The sequence below is a fragment of the Micromesistius poutassou genome (genome assembly GCF_964030765.1).
Source record: "Micromesistius poutassou genome assembly, chromosome: 24".
Lineage (NCBI taxonomy): Eukaryota > Metazoa > Chordata > Actinopteri > Gadiformes > Gadidae > Micromesistius > Micromesistius poutassou.
The window spans coordinates 468,109-483,303 of record NC_140294.1 but is presented as its reverse complement, the minus strand read 5'-3'; the positions used below and the strand labels follow the sequence as shown (position 1 = coordinate 483,303).

The window sequence follows — 15,195 nt, the reverse complement described above, 5'->3', positions numbered from 1 at the left end:
CTCTAGTCCTGCTGGTCTCTCTATAGTGATTGTTTCTCTCCAGTCCTGCTGGTCGCTCTATAGTGATTGTTTCTCTCCAGTCCTGCTGGTCGCTCTATAGTGATTGTTTCTCTCCAGTCCTGCTGGTCGCTCTATAGTGATTGTTTCTCTCCAGTCCTGCTGGTCTCTCTATAGTGATTGTTTCTCACCAGTCCTGCTGGTCTCTCTATAGTGATTGTTTCTCTCTAGTCCTGCTGGTCGCTCTATAGTGATTGTTTCTCTCTAGTCCTGCTGGTCTCTCTATAGTGATTGTTTCTCTCTAGTCCTGCTGGTCTCTCTATAGTGATTGTTTCTCTCCAGTCCTGCTGGTCTCTCTATAGTGATTGTTTCTCACCAGTCCTGCTGGTCTCTCTATAGTGATTGTTTCTCTCTAGTCCTGCTGGTCGCTCTATAGTGATTGTTTCTCTCTAGTCCTGCTGGTCTCTCTATAGTGATTGTTTCTCTCTAGTCCTGCTGGTCGCTCTATAGTGATTGTTTCTCTCTAGTCCTGCTGGTCTCTCTATAGTGATTGTTTCTCTCTAGTCCTGCTGGTCTCTCTATAGTGATTGTTTCTCTCCAGTCCTGCTGGTCGCTCTATAGTGATTGTTTCTCTCCAGTCCTGCTGGTCTCTCTATAGTGATTGTTTCTCACCAGTCCTGCTGGTCTCTCTATAGTGATTGTTTCTCTCTAGTCCTGCTGGTCGCTCTATAGTGATTGTTTCTCTCTAGTCCTGCTGGTCTCTCTATAGTGATTGTTTCTCTCTAGTCCTGCTGGTCTCTCTATAGTGATTGTTTCTCTCCAGTCCTGCTGGTCTCTCTATAGTGATTGTTTCTCACCAGTCCTGCTGGTCTCTCTATAGTGATTGTTTCTCTCTAGTCCTGCTGGTCGCTCTATAGTGATTGTTTCTCTCTAGTCCTGCTGGTCTCTCTATAGTGATTGTTTCTCTCTAGTCCTGCTGGTCGCTCTATAGTGATTGTTTCTCTCTAGTCCTGCTGGTCTCTCTATAGTGATTGTTTCTCTCTAGTCCTGCTGGTCTCTCTATAGTGATTGTTTCTCTCCAGTCCTGCTGGTCTCTCTATAGTGATTGTTTCTCTCTAGTCCTGCTGGTCGCTCTATAGTGATTGTTTCTCTCCAGTCCTGCTGGTCTCTCTATAGTGATTGTTTCTCTCCAGTCCTGCTGGTCTCTCTATAGTGATTGTTTCTCTCTAGTCCTGCTGGTCTCTCTATAGTGATTGTTTCTCTCCAGTCCTGCTGGTCTCTCTATAGTGATTGTTTCTCTCTAGTCCTGCTGGTCTCTCTATAGTGATTGTTTCTCTCTAGTCCTGCTGGTCGCTCTATAGTGATTGTTTCTCTCTAGTCCTGCTGGTCTCTCTATAGTGATTGTTTCTCTCTAGTCCTGCTGGTCGCTCTATAGTGATTGTTTCTCTCTAGTCCTGCTGGTCTCTCTATAGTGATTGTTTCTCTCCAGTCCTGCTGGTCTCTCTATAGTGATTGTTTCTCTCCAGTCCTGCTGGTCTCTCTATAGTGATTGTTTCTCTCTAGTCCTGCTGGTCTCTCTATAGTGATTATTTCTCTCTAGTCCTGCTGGTCTCTCTATAGTGATTGTTTCTCTCCAGGCTGGCCCAGCGAGGCCCAAAGCCCCGAGCCGCCCCCCCAGCTACAGCGCCCCACCCCCAGGTAACAACATGTTAATCTAGAATAACATGGTGTACTAACCTATTGATGTTAATCTAGAACATGTTGCATTAACCTGTTGATGTTAATCTAGAACATGTTGCATTAACCTGTTGATGTTAATCTAGAACATGTTGTATTAACCTGTCGATGTTAATCTAGAACATGTTATACTAACCTGTTGATGTTAATCTAGAACATGTTGTATTTATCCTGAATCCTGAATATGCCATTCCTACCGACCAATGAGCCTTAATGTGTTGCAGCCAAACCAACTCTATACCCCAGTCTCTCCTGCAAACCAGTCACTGCACCAGGTGAGAGACAGACAGACAGACAGACAGATTTATCAGTTAATAATGACTAATATGAATAGAATTGATCATTAATGATCTGTTACCTGATCAGGGGGGGCTCCGGGTTCAGGGGGTTCAGGCGGACCCCTGGTCGTCACGGCAACACACCCGTTCACCGGCCAGCAGCCGGGGGACCTGAGCATCGTCCCCGGCGACCGCATCACCGTGGTAACCAGGACGGAGTCGGAGTACGACTGGTGGGAGGGCCGGCTGGACGGCCGCACCGGCATCTTCCCCGCCAACTTCGTCTCCTTGAGCTGACGCTAACGGCTACGCTAATCACACGCTACATACACACTACATACATGCAACTCACATGCTACCTACATGCTAATGATTCAAAGGTATGGTGACAAATGGCTTCAACTGGTTCAGGGTTAAGACTGTTTTGGGATTTAAACTGGTTCAGGTTTAAGACTGTTTTCGGGTTTAAACTGGTTCAGGGTTAAGTCTGTTTTCGGGTTTAAACTGGTTTAAACTGGTTTAGAGTCTAAACTGACTCAAGGATAAATATTGTTTCGTGGTTAAAGGCTGTGAATTTAACTGGTTTAAGGTAGTAACTGGTTTAAAGTTAACACAGATTTAAGGTCAAGGCTGGTTCATGGTTAAGACTGGTTTAAGGTTGACGGGCGTTAACTTGTCTTGTCTATATTTACAATTCCTGGGGTTGGTATATTTATGTCTGTTTGTTATTCACAAGGAAGTGCCTTTTATGTACACGTCTGGTGTGACTTTGATATGAGAACAATAAAGTTTATTTTATGTAACACGTCCCGCCGTTATTTACAGGAAATCTTCATAGATCAACTGTGACTCCGGAAAGGGGTTGAAACGAATTCTAGATGCTGAGAGCGTATAGTGGTGATAAGACTGTAGCCAATCGAACCGCCCCGTTCTGGGAGGAGGTGTGGCCTGTACAGTCTGAAGGGGTGTTGCCTATACGGTCTGAGGAGGAGGAGCTGTAATACCAGGGTTGTCCGCCAGAGGTCGCAGTAATACCAGGGATGTCCGCCAGAGGTCACTGTAATACCAGGGATGTCCACCAGAGGACGCTGTAGTACCAGGGAGGTGCGCCCGACACGTTCCGAACCACCACTACGTTTATTTGGAAAAGTCAATTTTTTATATATTTTTGATATTTTAAAAAATGCTTAACAATGAGGGATTTAACGAGTAAACTGGCATTCGCAACTAGAACCTAACTTGTGAATAGTTACATAATACACAACATGCTGCTTTCCACTCTGTATGAAGTTTACGTTAGAAGTGACTCGCTGGAATGTTAATGAGTGTGGGGGGGGCTCTATCAGCAGGGGCGACTCTAAGCTCCGGAGAAGACATTGTTCAGCTGGATAATGAGTGGCCAGGTGGACTACGTCCCACGATCCGGCCAAAGGTTCTCCAACTGACATGTCATCAGCTCACCTATAACCTAATTAGTGAGTTAATTATCGAAGGCGTAAGGCCGCATTTAAAGAGATGCTTCAAAGATCCGATTATATTTAATATTCTTAATTCTTTTCTTTGATATATATATCTTATTTATTACATTAACATCATCCTGGTGTAACCATAGCATCCAGAGAAACACCAGCTAATAGTTTCATAAACGGTGTGCGTTTGTGTGTGTGAGTGTGAGAATGCAACGCAACGAAGATAACAATAACAAAACGTAAATATATTAATATTAACAGAGTCCAACATAGTAAATATATGAATGTTAACATAGTAAATATATTAAAATGAACAGCGTCCAACATAGTAAATATATGAATGTTAACAGAGTCCAACAAAGTAAATATATGAATGTTAACAGAGTCCAACATAATAAATATATTGGAGAGATAAATGGAGAGATCTATGGAGCATGGAGGCTAGCAGGAGCAGATTTATGATAGGTGCTACGTATGATCCCATCTCCCCAGAACTTAAATCAATGGTTTGGTGAGGATGAGACACACTATGTTCCTGGGTGTGCAGCCTCCGCCATATCCTATCACGACGCAAGATCAGTCTCTCCCAGGGGCGGTACACGTGGCAACCAGGTATTGAAATGTTTGGCAGCGGCTGTTGATGATAAACTGAGAGAAGTTAATTCATCAGCCACTAGTAAAGAGGGTAGGCAAATTAACTTTGTGCGTCAGGGGGAAAAGGCTAGACCACTTAGAGGCAGGCACAGAGCTGGGCAGCTAAGTAGTGGAGGAGCCTGGGAAAAGAAGGCAGATCTTAATCAGCAGATGGCTATACCTCCACATATAGTTAGCACTAGGCTAAGACCGGATATGCTATTGTGGTCGGACTTGGAGAAGATCGTTTATCTCATTGAACTTACAGTTCCTTGGGAAGACAGAGTTGAAGAAGCCAATGAGCTTAAGAAAGCGAAGTATGCTGAGATGGCTGGAGAGGCAGCACAGCGAGGCTGGAGTACGCGACTAAGGCCTATTGAAATCGGCCGCGGGGGTTCGTGGCTAGATCTGCTACTAGCTTGCTGTCTGAACTGGGCATTTGTGGACGAAGTCTGAGGCAGGCGGTTAGTAACATGTCCTTGGCAGCAGAACAAGCAAGTGAATGGCTGTGGGTAAGGAGAAAACATACTTCTTGGGGTCAGGGACGGCGCTACACCGGGGCTAGGGGGTGCTATAGCCCTGTCAAAAATCAGTGTAGCCCCAGCTAAGCCCCTGTGTATCATAGCTGCTTTTATTGAAAAAAAAACAGAACCTCTTTATAAAGTAACTGAAGTCGTGAAAATCAATTATTTTCTTAGCACCCCCACCTATCGGTCAAGCTCCCCATTAGCACCGGGAGAGAAAAAATCCTGGCACCGTGCCTGCTTGGGGTGCAAGCTAAGGTAAGCCAGCGGACTAATGTGCTAACGTGTTTGTTTGGTCAGGGTTAGGGGTAGGGCTAGGGGTACGATGCAGTAAAGAGTATTTGGATGCATTAAATGTGGCGGCAGCAAAGAGGGGGGTGACTCCAGGACGCTGGTTTAATTGTTAAGCCCTCAGGAGGTGTCGTGGGCCTAACTTAACGAAACATTGATGAAAGAGGGTGCCCACTTGATAACCCCAATGACATGCTCCATACTGCATACTGCTGTTAGTTGGGCCATTTGTCTTGTGTTTTTCACCATTGGTTGGTAGCTTAGTGGCCAGCATGCTTGCAGGTTAGTTTGGGCAGGGGCTTCTGAATGTGTTTTCCTTGGATTTTGGCACAAGGGACTATATATATATATATGTTAACAGAGTCCAACATAGTAAATATATTAATGTTAACAGAACAACATCGGAAAAATAGTAAATCTATTAGTGTTCCATTAAAGTACAATGTAACATGATGAAACAGAAGGGGAAATGTTTCCACCAAGCTAACCTTCATAACAAAAAACGAACTAAAACACTGAAAACCAGAATAATTTAAAGACTAATCAATCAAAACCACTAAACACCACTCAATCGTGATTGGTTGATGCTGCTCGGACCACAAACAGACTTCAAGGGAAACTGCTGGTTGGTCGGCCAAATACTGGTCTTCAAAATGGTGATGGTCAAGGTGAGTCTTAACCTGGTTAAGGTAAGTCTTAGGCCCCGAAATCAATCTTTTCCCCTCCGTTTTCCTTGGCTGCGTTTCAGGAATATATCCGTAAAGACGGACTCATTGCGAAAACGCATCGAGCTGTAGAAATGCTGTAGTACATATTCAAGGCCACTGTGTGGCGCTGGTTCATGCGCATCAAGCCTGCACACTGTATACAAACATAGAGTCCAGGAGGAGAAAGCAGTTGTTAAACCTTTTAGATTGAGCAGAAGTACTTTTTAACATCAGTTAGTAATTTCATTCACCAAGGGGCTGTATTTAAAGCTACAAAAATAATACAAATCAAATAAAAAATAAGAAAAAAATCTCTAACTTCACCCAACTGGTGAGGGGGCGATGACGTCATCATTTGCGTTTCAGGCGTCCACATGAATCAGAACACGAAAGCGCATAGGTCCGTTTTTATCTTATCCACCCCGGGACCTGGTTTCAGAAAAGTCTGGACGGTCGGCCCAAACACACAAGACTTATACGTATTCACCAAAAAATCAGTTCAGTGTGGACGGGTGAGTCTTAACCTGGTCAAGGTGGGTCTTAACCTGGTTAGGGTGAGTCTTCCTGGTTAAGGTGAGTCTTAACCTGGTCATGGTGAGTCTTCCTGGTTAAGGTGAGTCTTAACCTGGTTAAGGTGAGTCTTCCTGGTTAAGGTGAGTCTTAACCTGGTTAAGGTGAGTCTTCCTGGTTAAGGTGAGTCTTAACCTGGTCAAGGTGAGTCTTAACCTGGTTAAGGTGAGTCTTCCTGGTTAAGGTGAGTCTTAACCTGGTTAAGGTGAGTCTTCCTGGTTAAGGTGAGTCTTAACCTGGTTAAGGTGAATCTTAACCTGGTTAAGGTGAGTCTCCGAGGGGTGGACCCTCGACTGTCTCTCACAGTCCTCCAGCGAATCAGGGAGCGGCCCTCGGCTGGTCTCCGGTAGCAACAGGCAGAAGAGGCTGCCTATGATTGGTCCACAGCCGTAGATAATCATGACAGCCAACGGGATGCCGGCGCTGAAGTCCAGCAGCATGTTGAAGATGGAGCCGGCGCGGTAGAACACATTGACCAGGGCCAGGCACCGCTGTCTGCAACACAACACACTGTCTAACCAACCTGATGATGGTCTGTACTGTCTAACCAACCTGATGATGGTCTACTGTCTAACCAACCTGATGATGGTCTACTGTCTAACCAACCTGATGATGGTCTGTACTGTCTAACCCAACCTGATGATGGTCTGTACTGTCTAACCCGACCTGATGATGGTCTGTACTGTCTAACCCAACCTGATGATGGTCTGTACTGTCTAACCAACCTGATGATGGTCTACTGTCTAACCAACCTGATGATGGTCTGTACTGTCTAACCAACCTGATGATGGTCTGTACTGTCTAACCAACCTGATGATGGTCTACTGTCTAACCCGACCTGATGATGGTCTACTGTCTAACCCGACATGATGATGGTCTTTACTGTCTAACCCGAACAGTCCTTAATGATGGTCTCTGGACTGTCTAACCCCAACCTGCTCCTCAATAACCTGTCTCTGGACTGTCTAACCCCGGTTACCTGGCGATGGTAGGAAACAGTTCGATGCTGTAGAGTAGGGAGACGAACATGTTGGTCAGCATGCAGAACTTCCCCAAGAGAGCAAGACTCATCCCCCACACCACATCACCTAACATGAAATCGCAAGGTGACAGCATAACATGACATCAAAACATGATAACATGACACCATAACATGACATTCAAACATGACATCCAAACATGACATCAAAACATGACATAATATGACATCATAACATGACATCATGAGATCATGACACGATGTTCGTGTGTGTGGTAGTGTGTGCGTGCTTGTGTGAGTGCGTGTGCATGTGAGTGTGCGTGTGTGCGCGTGTGTGTGTGTGCATGTGCAGCGTGTGTGTGCGTGTGTGTCTGTGTGTTTGTGCGCGCGCGTGCATGTCTGTGTGTTTGTGCGTGTCTGTGTGTTTGTGTGTGTGTTTGTGTGTTTGTGTGCGTGCGTGCGTGCGCGTGTGTGTGTGCGTACGGTAGATCTGCGAGGCCACCAGTGACAGCAGGCAGGCCAGGCCGCTCAGGAACATGGTGAGCATGCTCAGTGTGCGCCGGCCGCAGCGAGCCAATAGGAGGGGCAGGAGGAGGCAGGGCGTCTCTGATAGGCCGGAGAAGAACTGGGCGTGGTAAACGTCCACACCGAACGAGCCGATGTTCAGAGAGATACCGTAGTACGTTAGCGCTGACGTCAGCCTGCAACACAACCAGTAAGACCAGTAACACAACCAGTGGAACCACCAGTAGAACCAGTAACACAACTAGTAGAACCAGTAAAACAACCAGTGGAACCACCAGCGGAACCAGTAACACAACTAGTAGAACCAGTAGAACAACCAGTAGGACCAGTAGAACCACCAGTGGAACCAATAACACAACCAGTAGAACCAGTAGAACAACCAGTAGGACCAGTAGAACCAAACCCAGAAGAGGGAGGGAGAGAGAGAGAGAGAGAGGGAGAGAGGGAGGGTGGGAGGGGGATGAGGGAGGGAGGGAGGGATGCTCCTGAGGTGGAAGAAGGCTGTTTTTGTAATCTGGTTTATAGGGCGGAGGAATGAGAGGGTATGATACCCCGTATAATATAACCAGTAGAAACAATGTAAGCAGTATCACAGGGTTGCCAAGTTTTGGTTTTTGGCCGGAGTGAGACTCTGTAGAATCGTGACGGGAAGGGGGAGGGGGGGGGGGGTTGAGTGTTGGATTGCGGGCGGACGAGATTGTTGACGGGGGTGGGGGGTGACGGCCGCAGCAATTTAGCAAGCGACAAGAGGTCTTAACGATTTTTTTTGTTTGTTTGTTGCGTGTGCGTGAGAACGTGAGATTGATGCTGACAGCGTCTGGCGAGTGTCTCGCCAGACGCGTGAGAGTTGGCAACCCTGGTATCATCACTAAAGCCAGTGAACCCAGTGGAGCGGCAGTACCCCAGGTAGCTCATGACGGCCAGCCGCAGCAGCACGGTGGGGTGTCTCAGGTGAGTGAAGTCACAGATACCAGGAGGCCCCGCCTCCGTCGCCCCCACCACCTCCACCTCACCTCCTGTTGAGTTTAACAACTGAACACACACACACACACACACACACAGATTAATGTATATCTGTGTGTGTGTGTGTGTGTGTGTCTGCATGTGTGTGTGTTTGTACCTGCTCCATGTACTCTGGGTCTTGTTTACGATATTGATCCAAAACAGACATTCTTTTTTTCAACAACAACCAGCAAGGAGACTCTGGGAGAGAACTACAGACAGACAGACAGACAGACAGGGAGACAGACAGAGATACAGACAGACAGAGATACAGAGATACAGACAGACAGACCGACAGAGGTACAGACAGAGAGACAGACAGACAGACAGATACAGACAGACCGTAGTTAACATTCAGAGATAACATCAATCCAGGTATTGAAGACTTTGAGTGGCGGGCGGTGGGGGGGGGGGGGGGGGGGGGCAGGGCGGAGCTACATGAGGATGGGCAGGCAGAGGATCTGCGGGAGGCCCAGGGCGAGGTGCAGCGCGGCCCAGGAGCAGCAGGCGTAGGCCAGCGGCGCCTGCACCACCATGCCCAGGCTGAAGGCCAGGCCCAGCAGGGCCGGGGGCCACGGCCGCCAGGCCGGGACGCTCCACTCCACGCCTGGAACCACACACAGGCCTAGTACACAACGCGCACAACGCTACGACGCACAACGCTACGACGCACAACGCCCTCCTCCTGACACACAACACCGTGTGTGTGTGTGTGTGTGTGTGTGTGTGTGTGTGTGCGCCCAGGCTGAAGGCACTGCTGTGTGTGTGTGTGTGTGTGTGTGTGTGTGTGCGTCTGTGTGCGTGCATGTGTGTGTGTGTGCGTATGCATATGCGTGTGTGTGCCTGTGTGTGTGTGCCTGTCTGTGTGTGTGTGTGTGCCTGCGCGCGTGCGTGCGTGTGTGCGCGTACCCAGGCTAAAGGCGCTGCTGTGTGTGTGTGTGTGTGTGCGCGCGCGCGTGTGTGTGCGTACCCAGGCTGAAGGCACTGCTGTGTGTGTGTGCGTGTGTGTGTGTGTGTGTGTGTGTGTGTGTGTGTGTGTGTGTGTGCGTACCCAGGCTGAAGGCGCTGCTGTGTGTGAGGCTGCTGCAGACTCCTGTGAGGCAGCGCAGGGCGATGAAGACGGGGGGCTGAGGAAGAGCAGCTGGCAGCACGCCACACACCGCATGGACACACACACACACCTGGAGCACCACACGGCGGCCGTACCTACACACACACACACACACACACGCACACACACACACACACACACGAATACACACACACACACACACACATACACACAGGCAAACGCACACACACACACACACACACACACACACACACACTTGAGGACCTCAGTGAGAGATGAAGATGAGGTTAGTTTAGAGTTTAGCCGTTTTCACACTGCCAGGCCGGCTCGGTCGCGGCTTGGCACGCCCGGCAATTTCACCGTCTTGCCGGTGTGGAACCGAGGGGGTAAGATCCCCCGTCGTCACGGAGCCGGCTTCCTTGGTTCACTGGAGAAGGAACCGCACTGGAGCGTCTAAGCGTCGCATTTACATCAGAATGAAACCGCCAACGTGTGTAGGGCCCGGGGGGGGGGTGAATTGGGAATTTTGAGAATTGAGAATTGCTAGCTCAAGCCGGCAATTTACCTCGGGCGGTGTCAACGCGCGGACCATGCCGGGGAAAAGGCGTGCATAAGACATATTCGGCATATTTGAGACATAAGGCATATTTGGCAGTGTGAAAACGTCTTTTGATGTTGAGGAGATGCGGGCAGCGATGGACCAATCAGGAGACAGAGGTGATGATGGCCCCTCCCCCTGGGGCCCCCCCTGGGTCTGAGACCAGCTCTCAGCCAGCCCCACGCCAGAGGTCTGGACCTCCTGTGTGTGTGTGTGTGTGTGTGTGTGTGTGTGTGTGTGTGTGTGTGTGTGTGTGTGTGTGTGTGTGTGTGTTACCAGTCTGACAGTGAACCACCAAACAGCGATCCCAGCAGAAGTCCAATTAAGTAGAGAGTCTGTCCGTAAGACAACCACACACACTGTGTCACACACACACACACACACACACACACACACACACACACACACACACACACACAAAAAGATTATTACCACTAACTGTCATTCATTAACATCAAGACTCTCAGTGTCAGGACTGAACAAAATAAAACGAATCGGCCCCTAGACCCAGTGGCGGTTTGTGGCAGCCGCCTACCTATGCCGCCTTTTTTAAAGTACAAACAGAGACACTCAAATAAAAGAAAAAAGCGAAAAGACGCCGATAAGTATTTGGCAACGCTGCCAAAGTAGACAAACTTTTTTACGGCTATTGTTGGGGATACAGACAGGAACAACAATGTCCAAAGCGTTGAACAATGCCGCTACAGCAGCAGCAGCTAGCTGTGAAGTGGCGCTAGGTGAAGACCTGTGAGAAGACGTCAATAAGTAGGACTGTGTCAGAAGCGTCTGATGTGGAGAACAATCTATCTTTTCACTCTCTCTCTCTCTCGCTTTCTTATTTTATAGGTTTGTTTGAAATGTTCAATCTCAAGTGCAATGCCAATTGCAACCTCACACCTACAAAGTCAATTATTCCTCTTGGCAATATTTGCTAAGTATATGGCTGTTTGTGATGTTTTGCCAAGTAGGCCTATATGACTGTTTGTTGGGGGTTTACCATAACTACTTGTCTTGCTGTTGCCTATCCACCATTCAGTCGGCACTTTTTTTTTTCCTCTGTTCTCTTTTAAAGATTGGACGAGGTGGGCCCCATACATATCTTCGCCTTGGGCCCCCAATTTGCTAAATCCGCCACTGCCTAGACCTAGTCCTAGACCCTAGTCCTATACCTAGCCCCTAGACTGAGTCCTAGACCTATACCTAGACCTAGACCTAGTCCCTAGACCCAGGACAGAGACCATGTGGTCCTAGTCCCTAGACCTAGACCTAGTCCCTAGACCTCACTCTGAGCGATAACTCTGACCGGCTCCCCGCTGGCTGAGCGGAGCCCCGGGTCCTCACCTCGCTGCTCCCGGTCGGTCCTCTGTGCTCCGGTCGCGTCCGGTTGTCCTCCGGTGCGGTCCGGTTGTCCGTCCGGTGGTCCACGTACCGGCCGATGCACGCGGTGTAGAGGTCGAGGAAGAAGAGGAAGGAGTTGAGGAAGAGCAGGAGGCAGAGGCGCCAGTACACCGCGAGCTGCAGCCCGGACAGGCGGGTCTCGAACCCGCAGCACTTCCCCTGGAGAGTCCCCATGCGTCCGCCCTGCGCCCCGCTGACCGCCGGTCTGTCCTCTCTAGACCCGGTCTCACCGCCTCTCTGGTCCCGGGCTGAGCGGTTCTCTAGACCCGGGCTGTCCTCTCTGGTCCCGTTCTGTCCTCACTAGACCCGGTCTGTCCCGCCGTGACTCGGACCCGCAGCTGCTGTTGTCACTGAGTGCTTGACGCTGCCTGTCTGTCTCTATACCGGTCTGTCGAGATCTTTTCTCCTGTCCGTCATCATTCCGGTCCGTGTCGTTACCTGTCAGTCAGTCTGTCTCTTCTCCTGTCACCAACTTTGCTTGTCTGTCGTGTAGAGAAGTGTAGTGCTGCCTGTCTGTCTGCTTGAGAAAGTTAGCGTCTGTGTGCCGGCAGCAGGTTGGCGCCCCCCAGCGGCCACTGAGCGCGACACACGGACACACGGGCACACGGACACACGGACACACGGGCACACGGGCACACGGACACACGGACAGACGGACCGACGGACACGTGGTGCGGAACAAGTGGAGAATCAACCTTTTTGTTATTTGAGCAGGACAAGAAATATCCTCAGTGATCAATTTAATAGTTAACGTCCTTATCCAACCTTCCTCCAGGTGTGTGTGTGTGTGTGTGTGTGTGTGTGTGTGTGTGTGTGTGTGTGTGTGTGTGTGTGTGTGTGTGTGTCGTTGTGTAATAGTGTGTGTGTGTGTGTGTGTGTGTGTGTGTGTGTGTGTGTGTGTGTGTGTGTGTTGTTGTGTAATAGTGGCTGTGTTGTTGATAACAGATAGTCTAGGGCCGATGAGATTTCCAAATGCAAAAAGCACACAATACTTGCAGACAATTATGGCTATATTTGGATAATAATGGTACAATAACATACAAACAAGGATACAACACAACATGCATAGAACAAACCAACAATAATCCACAAACCAAACATCAATGATCCGAGGCCTAGACGGGGGGGGGGGGGGGGTCCTCCCTGCGGCTCTCCGGGAGACTCCGCAGGGTGAAGTCCCCAGACGGGACATGTCTCCAGACGGGACCCCCCCGTCCCCGTCCCTCCAGAGAGCCGCCGGGAGAACCGCTGGACGGGACATCAGCCTGTCCCTCCAGAGAGCTCTGCCAGGCTGAAGACCAGCGCATTGACGAACAGCGACGACGACTTCTTATACCGTTCACTAAAGCCTTTGTTGACCAGATGGTAATCTACTGATGAACCTCCTCAGGATCTCATAACAACGGGCTAGCGACTGTGTCTTATCAGGTGGAACCCTGTCTCCCTTCCCCTAGGGGGGGTCAGATACAGCCAACACAGGCACGTCCCAACAGACACACAATGGGGACACTGATATTCCCATCACACCGAGCACAAAGGTTAACATGCAGACATAACATGCCTAAGTTCATAAAAGGCAACAGCATGTGGATTTTTCAATCACAGTGATTAGTAGTGTGTGTGTTAGTGTGTGGTAGTGTGTGTGTTGTTGTTGTTGTTGTGTAGTGTGTGTGTGTGTGTGTGTGTGTGAGTTTGTGTTGTTGTTGTTGTGTAGTGTGTTTGTATTAGGGTGTGTTGTTGTGTAGTGTGTTTGTATTAGTGTGTGTTGTTGTGTAGTGTGTTTGTATTAGTGTGTGTTGTTGTGTAGTGTGTGTGTGTGTGTGTGTGTGTGTGTGTGTGTGTGTGTGTGTGTGTGTGTTTTTGTGTAGTAGTATTGTGTGTGTTGTGTAGTGTGTGTGTTGTTGTGTCCTCTGTCTTCCCATCATGCCTTGCTGCAGGCGGCGGCCAGGGTGGAGGGGGCCGTGAAGGGGGCGGAGTAGACGGCCGCCAGGCTCTGTAACCCGGCAACCAGCGAGCGCCAGGTCCACCGCAGGGCCCGCCCCAAACTCTGCAGAAGCCAATCACAACACAGTCAGCTGGACCAATCACAACACAGTCAGCTGGACCAATCACAACACAGTCAGTTGGACCAATCACAACACAGTCAGTTGGACCAATCACAACACAATCAGGTGGACCAATCACAACACAATCAGGTGGACCAATCACAACACAGTTAGCTGGACCAATCACAACACAGTCAGCTGGACCAATCACAACACATGAACACTCAGAACATCTGACTGTGTTCTGATTGGTCTAACCCAAACCAGCGCGCGCGCGCACACACACACACACACACACACACACACACACACACACACACACACACACACACACACACACACACACACACACACACACACACACACACACACAGTATTAAAGCTGCACTATGTCACTGTCCTAGTTGTCCTCCTTTAAGTTTCTAAGTTCAGTTCAAATCGACCGTTTTATTCCGTTGGGAGAGAAGAGCGGAACGTGTCGCAGAGTCCCGCCGAGGAACGGGCTGCCAGAGCCGAACCCCCGCTTACCTTTCTGCACCTCTTATGCTTCTCCCGTTTCTTTCTCTTCTTCTCCTCCTTCCTCCTCCACCTCTGCTCCTCGCTCTCCCCTTCCACCTCCTCCTCCTCCTCCAGGAGAGGCTCGTATTTGTCCGGCAGGACCGCAAAATAAACTTCTTTAGAACTCTTGTTGGGTTTCCGAGGTCCGGCCGCAGAGCCGGCGGACGGAGCCTCTCCCCCGGCCGCTGCAGCGCCGTCCGCCGGCGGGCTCGCTGCTTCCCCGGGTGTGCTTCCAGCGCCGGAGCAGGTGGTCTCTCGGTTATTCGTGCGGGCCATGTCGCCCTCCTCTCCCGTCCCCGAGGTCCGCGATGTGTTTGGTCGGACGGACCTTTGGACCGGCACGCTCACCTGTGGGCGGGCACGCGCACGCGAGGCGCGCCGTGAGCGTGCACGCACATCATACATCTGCGGTTTAAGTTGGTTCGATTTCATACTTGATCACGTGGTCGGTTTGATGCACGTTTCCATTCTCATCATCACAATTGTACATTCCTTCTGGACTTACCTACAATTACCTTTAAGGCGTTTAGCAGACGGTTTTATCCGAAGAGACTTACGGTTAACACACACACAGCAGCGTCTTCAGCCTGGGTACGCACGCACGCACAAACACACACACTGGGGGCGACAGCCCGCTCTTCGAGAGCGGTGTGAGGGTGAGGTGCACGTATGTATACATGTATGCATGAAGTGCATGCCTTGTATTGGTCCCGTGCTCCTAAGCAGGGTTTAGCTGAAAGCTAAAGTTTATTAAAAGGACTCGGGCTGCTCTGGTTTAATAACGGAGGACCCCCGGACCGGACCCCCGGGGC

At 49.6% G+C, this 15,195-nt stretch overlaps 3 protein-coding genes across 3 annotated transcripts in view; 1 reads left to right on the top strand and 2 right to left on the bottom strand.

Moving 5' to 3' along the window:
- sh3yl1 (SH3 and SYLF domain containing 1) overlaps positions 1-2,309 on the top strand; it is a gene marked incomplete at both ends in the record, with an annotated part of 4,965 nt that extends 2,656 nt beyond the window's left edge. Inside the window, 3 exons of the mRNA XM_084487926.1 lie at positions 1,635-1,695; positions 1,959-2,009; positions 2,101-2,309. Coding sequence (XP_084344052.1) covers positions 1,635-1,695; positions 1,959-2,009; positions 2,101-2,309 — 321 coding nt within the window. The remainder of the gene's footprint in view (positions 1-1,634; positions 1,696-1,958; positions 2,010-2,100) is intronic.
- A 1,391-nt stretch (positions 2,310-3,700) lies between these two features.
- On the bottom strand, positions 3,701-12,391 carry LOC311369614 (solute carrier family 22 member 13). The gene is made up of 9 exons (XM_084487829.1): positions 11,724-12,391; positions 10,659-10,741; positions 9,764-9,918; positions 9,151-9,319; positions 8,831-8,924; positions 8,612-8,742; positions 7,669-7,886; positions 7,186-7,294; positions 3,701-6,701 (listed from the first exon to the last, which is right to left on the bottom strand). The coding sequence occupies exons 1-9, from the start codon at positions 11,952-11,954 to the stop codon at positions 6,407-6,409; spliced, it is 1,485 nt and encodes a 494-aa protein (XP_084343955.1). The 5' UTR covers positions 11,955-12,391; the 3' UTR covers positions 3,701-6,406.
- Positions 12,392-12,777: 386 nt separating this feature from the next.
- On the bottom strand, positions 12,778-14,678 carry LOC311369637 (uncharacterized protein). Its single transcript, XM_084487861.1, has 2 exons — positions 14,354-14,678; positions 12,778-13,827 (listed from the first exon to the last, which is right to left on the bottom strand). Exons 1-2 carry the CDS (start codon positions 14,657-14,659, stop codon positions 13,702-13,704), a joined length of 432 nt encoding a protein of 143 aa, XP_084343987.1. The 5' UTR covers positions 14,660-14,678; the 3' UTR covers positions 12,778-13,701.
- Positions 14,679-15,195: the final 517 nt, after the last annotated feature.